At 35.6% G+C, this 5611-nt stretch overlaps 1 protein-coding gene across 1 annotated transcript; it reads right to left on the reverse strand.

The window, feature by feature from the left end:
* Positions 1-253: 253 nt before the first annotated feature.
* LOC104225699 (large ribosomal subunit protein eL42) lies at positions 254-5398 on the reverse strand. The gene is made up of 4 exons (XM_009777555.2): positions 5305-5398; positions 4936-5115; positions 737-811; positions 254-644 (listed from the first exon to the last, which is right to left on the reverse strand). The coding sequence occupies exons 1-4, from the start codon at positions 5305-5307 to the stop codon at positions 585-587; spliced, it is 318 nt and encodes a 105-aa protein (XP_009775857.1). The 5' UTR covers positions 5308-5398; the 3' UTR covers positions 254-584.
* Between the last annotated feature and the right edge of the window lie 213 nt (positions 5399-5611).

Below are 5611 nucleotides of genomic sequence, written 5' to 3' on the forward strand. Positions count from 1 at the left end.
ATTAGATAAAAAAAATAGGTCAGGCCCAAGACCAGCCCACTTAGTCCGTAGTCCCAGTCTTGGTCCGATACCCAAAAACCCACGAAGCCCGGGACCGTTCAAGCCCAGCCCACATAGGACGGGCCAAAGAAGAAAGTTTAGGCCCGGCCCCGGCCCGTTTTCCCCCCTTAATCCCACCAGTACAACCTCTCATTCATGGCATAGACCGACGAGATGCTAAAATGCATTTTAAATCTTAAATGACACAGCAAGCTAAATATTAACTAAAGCAAGCGTTTCAATATAGACTAATTTGGAGAATCAAAACTATAATAGAATCCCAACATACAAATTGATGCAGCCAAGTGCGGTAGAGCAGCATAACTTTCTTGCAATAGATTAAGCAACAATAAGACAATAGCAAAACTACTAAACCCAAAACTTGAAAAATTCGTTGTCTCCTGATCAGATATCACTAAGAGAGACAAAATTGATCACATGATTCAATAACAGAAACTCCTGCACTACGTCCAATATAACCAAAGTATCTGAACAGTGACAGAACAGAAGGGGAGAAATCTGTCACATTCTGCTTCACAGGCAATCTAGAAAAGAGAGGTTCCCTTTCCTTTCTTGTCCCCGCCAATCTCAAAATGCTTGCACCTCTGCACAATACCAAGGAATAGAACAGATATTTTCGACTATATGATTGTGAAAAATGCAACTGGAGAATAGAGATCTACATCAATTAACATACCTTGATTGGGTGCTGTGACACATGTTTGCAACCCTGGCATTGCAATCTCAACACAATCTTCTTTGTGGTTTTTGCCTGGTTTGGAATGGCAAAAGAAAGAGAAGCAGATTAGTCATAGAAAAAACTAGTCTTGAATGTCTAACATCTATGCCCACATAGAGTGATACAGACAATGGCGCTTAATCACTGGAATCTTCTTATCTCTCTCCCTCTTTCTTGATTTATTTTTAAGTAGATTAAGCTATTGAATGTTAATGAATTATAGGTTGATAATGGTCTAAGATCTTGTATGGTTTAGGAGTAGCTTTTAAGCACAAGCACTTCTTAAGTGCTAGAGTTGATTTTATGAATTAGCAGTTAAGTGTTTGGATAGAAGTGTTGAATCTGAAAATAAGTAGTTTATTACTTTGTCAAAATAACTTCAATGTCCTTAGAATTGATAACACTAAAAAGGAGCTATTGCAAGATTTTTTGTTTTAAATCAATTCAAATACAATTTTTTTTATTTGCACCGGGTGTCCGAGTCTCTAAGAGCCCCGACCAATCCCGGGGGTGCACAGGCCCTCCGCAAGGAGTTTCCCGCAAGTGCACCACGGTTAATTCAGGTTTTACCCAGTGGGTTTCGAACTTGAGACTTTGAAAGGGAGCAAACCCCAAGGCTCAAGTCAATTGCCACCAGGCCAACCCCTAAGGGTTTCAATTCAAATACAAATTTACTTAAGCCTCAATTCACTTAATTGTTCAATTAATTAGATATGAATAGTTTGAGATGAATCTCAAATTCGGGATAGAAGCCGTCAAATCCACATCTTTGTTATAGCCTCACATTATATTCACAAACATCAAAATAGAACTCCAAGGGAACATTTACTATTTTGCATATACATGAGACAATATAACACAGCAAACTTTGAAAATAGAACCTCCCAACTAGCAACTCTGATTTCTTTAGAAAGGTAACAACCAACTAGCAACTTTACGAAGAAGCTAAAAATAGAAGCATGTCTCTAATATTTTGATCCTTGCCTTTTACAGGCACAAATCTGTAGAATCAGACAAATAACTTCACCAAAATGATACCTTATGTTATGCATACACAATAATCTTTGTTTCCCTACCGCTATTGAATTAATGGTACTTCAAGCTTAACTGAAATAGATTTTTATTAGTTTGCTTTCCCTTTTGAGTTCTTGAAATTTTTCCCCCCAAATAGCTTAGCTAGCGTTTTGCCATAGATTCCCAAATTTGTTTTGAAAAATATGATTTGGGTGAAGTTTGGTTTGAAGATGAAAATGTGTTTCGACATACGTTTTCAAAACATATTTCCCAAATTTATTTTGGAAACACATGTATATTATTAGTGTTTTTGGGATTTGGGATTTTGCCAAAATATAGGCAAAATCTATTTTGCCAAATAAAACCCAAGTTTATTTTGACAAAATCTATGGTAAAACGGGTCCTTAGTGTATGTTTGTCCAGTCAGTTAGTGAAAATGGTGAAGAAGCAGAGATGAAAACGGCATGACTAGATTTAGGGCTACTGGTGTATGTAATAAAGGATCTTTTGGAAATCATAAGAAAGCATGATGGTTAACAAAGTAAAATGCTAGGTGTGAAACCCAAAAAGCTTTTAAGCTAAAAAGCCACAAGTTCGACGTCAGAGCTGAAAAGCCATGAGTTGCAGTCTAATGCTGAGAAGCCATGATTTGCCCTACAAAGCTGAAAAGCCATAAGATGGGAGACTCCAACTAATGGTTTTTGCTTGTTTTGGCTTATTTAGACTTAAAAGCACTTGGCTTAAAAGCAATTTTGATATCTACCAAACACCCAAATAAGCCAAACGACATAAGTTGGGCACCCCACACTATGGATTTTTATCTTAAAAGCTCTTTTAGTGACCAAGCATTTTACCTTATTGTATATTTTATCAAATAGCCTTTGGCTTTTGCTGCCAACTTTTGGCTCTCTAATGATTTACTAATATGAGAACATCTCTATGAAATAATATATTCTTTTAAGATTTCATGCAACAACATTTATTTATAAACTTACTTGAGGTTTGAATCAACAAAAACTTAATTTACATATTAGGCAAAATACATAAGTTGGCACCCGAACAATGGACCAAATCCCTGTTACACACTTTCTGTGGACACAAATAATATTACACACTCAACCTTTTAAAAGTGTGTCTAATACACACTGCATTTTTCTTGACCACTTTACCTAAATATGGGTAATGTCACGCACCAATAAGGTCGTGACACGTGTCATTAACATAAATAAATAAAACAAAAAATATAAAATTACACATATACCCTCATCTTCTCCAACCCCATCTCTTCCACCTCCATCTCCTCCTCCACGGACCACCCAAAAAATTAGAACACACAATTCAACCCAAAAATTAGGAGCCCAAGTGATTTAATCCCAGAAAGAAATAAAAACATCAAAAGCCAATAAGCCATGGCTCACACCACCGTATCATCACCACAACAAGGCCATTGTTAAAAAAAATGCAACAATGGCAAAGGTAGATCGAAAATTACAACTGCTTGGGTACCATATCTATTGAAGCTTATCTACATCAACAAAGACATAAACGGACTATTTTCATTTATAGCTCTCTTCCAAAATTTTGTTTGTCATTTCCATGGCTGCCATCGCCACCACCAACTTTCAGAATAAAAAATTCAGCCTCCTCTTCAAAATAGATTGGAAGCTTGAGATAAATGCAAAATATGTATATTTAAGAGAAAATCAGAAAGAAAAAGAAAAAGAAGGGATTTGGTGGGGGGAGGTGTTGGTTGGCGGAAGAGAGAGATAGAGATTGCAGATACATGGCATAAAATAAATAATTAGACAGTATTTTTATTAGTAGACGCGCTTCTATCGTGGTGTTCTACACATGCTGAGTCCTGGTCAAAAGCGGTGTGTATTAGACACACTTTTAAAAGGTTGAGTGTGTAATATTATTTGTGTCCACAGAAAGTGTGTAACAGGGATTTGGTCCATTGTTCGGGTGTCAACTTATGTATTTTGCCTACATATTAATATTTCACATTTGTAAATTTTAGCTTCTTCGTTTTCAGGACATCCTGATATGCATATTTTGTATCATTAATAAGATTCTTAGTTATTTTTTTCATTCCCTTGCCAAATACAAATTGTCACTAAATCTCAACCTACAACACTATAAAGCTTCTGTTATTTTTCTTAATATTCCAGGCATTTATGCAAACTCATTAGGTTAATGCAGGTTGATCTATGTCCATATAAAAGTTGGTATTAGGTTCTGAATTGTTTTGTTTGAGTTCTTTAATTTTTTTATGGTTAAACATGTGTATGGTTTAACTTACACTTGATATTGTATAATCTTTCTCTTATATACTTTGAATTTTCATAAATTTGCAGGGGTTCAGTGTTGTTAGACCAAAAAAAAATTGTCAACTATTCGAATTGTAGCAAATTTACTCAAATATAATTTTAAAAAAATATAGTATCCTGTTTTTGTTTAAGAGGTTTTCAAGATCCTTATAAAAATTAAAACCACCATTCTCCGTAATGAATATCGACAAGAGGAGGTTGCCCAGATAGTCAGCACCCCCAACCTACAACCCCAGGGTCATAGGATCGTGGGTTCATGTCACCAAATGATCAATAGCTCCAACAAAAGAGGATCAAAGTGGAGGGGAATAAAAAAAAGAATGTCAGATTTATGATTTATATTTATCAAATACTCCTACAACTTTATCTAAGCAGTTTAGGAAATAAAGTGAATTGACACATAAATCAATTTGTAGTGTATTGGAATCAAGTTGGAACTAAAAATTTTGCAATAATAAGCACTATTTTAGTCTTAACAAATTTAACGGCATTAAGTTACTTTAACATAAAAGAGGGTTTATCGAAACACATCAACTAAACATGTAACTTCTTATACGTATAATCAGCTTCAACACTTAATAGATGATTTTTAGCACTTGCTGCTAAGCCGAACGTGCTCTTAATTTCTTATGGTGCTTAATTTTATACTGATGCCAGTAGAAATACAGAAAACTTCTAGTGCTAGTAAACCTAAATTATTGACTATTGGATTGAGACCGGTCGAAATAGATCGGGCGTGGATAGTGAAGATTCATACAGACTAGCATGTGATTGAAGCATATGAGTTTTTTTATATTAGCAAATGCTTCTAACCTTTTTGTGGAAGACGGGCTTTGTTTGACCACCATAACCAGACTGCTTGCGATCATAACGACGTTTTCCTTGAGCAGCTAAGCTATCTTTGCCCTTCTTGTATTGTGTGACCTTATGCAAAGTGTGTTTCTTACACTCCTTTGACTTACAGTAGGTCTTCTTTGTCTTAGGAACGTTCACCTTCAACATTTTACAATCAGAACTCAGTTAATCCAACAAATAACATATCAAAACATTAGATATCTCTCAAACCTAGACATCCTCGAGAAAAATCAATTGCATGAATTGTACATCTAACATAATGTATTCGACAATTCGTATTTTACGAGAAAAATTGAAACAACGTCAGATATGGAAAACAAGTATTACCATTGTCGCAGGCGAAGAGTGAGACAGAAATGGCAGGGTGAATTGTCGCCGTTGAAAAACCCTTTGATGTATGAAGCGACTAGTTTTTGTAGTGCAGCTTAGGGTTAGTGAGAAGAGTGGGCTATGAAGTTGGATTTTTTTTGTGGGCCGTATAGACAGGCTAGAGAAGAGTGGGCCTCACTGACTTTACGGGTCAGACATGAAGAAATTCAGTTCGGGCTTTACAGCACATGAATAACATCATCATTGAATTTCCAAAATAATATTTTTGATTTCTAATAGGAAGAAAAAAATCATGCAACCTTAC

Source organism: Nicotiana sylvestris, chromosome 6 (assembly GCF_000393655.2).
Source record: "Nicotiana sylvestris chromosome 6, ASM39365v2, whole genome shotgun sequence".
Classification (NCBI taxonomy): domain Eukaryota; kingdom Viridiplantae; phylum Streptophyta; class Magnoliopsida; order Solanales; family Solanaceae; genus Nicotiana; species Nicotiana sylvestris.

Excerpts from the sequence above, each read along its gene's own strand:
- LOC104225699 (XM_009777555.2), bottom strand. Across the intron at positions 812-4,935 it reads AGCCCGTCTTCCACAAAAAG|GCAAAAACCACAAAGAAGAT; the intron begins GTTAGAAGCATT and ends ATTCCAAACCAG. Across the intron at positions 645-736 it reads TGTCACAGCACCCAATCAAG|AGGTGCAAGCATTTTGAGAT; the intron begins GTATGTTAATTG and ends GGTATTGTGCAG.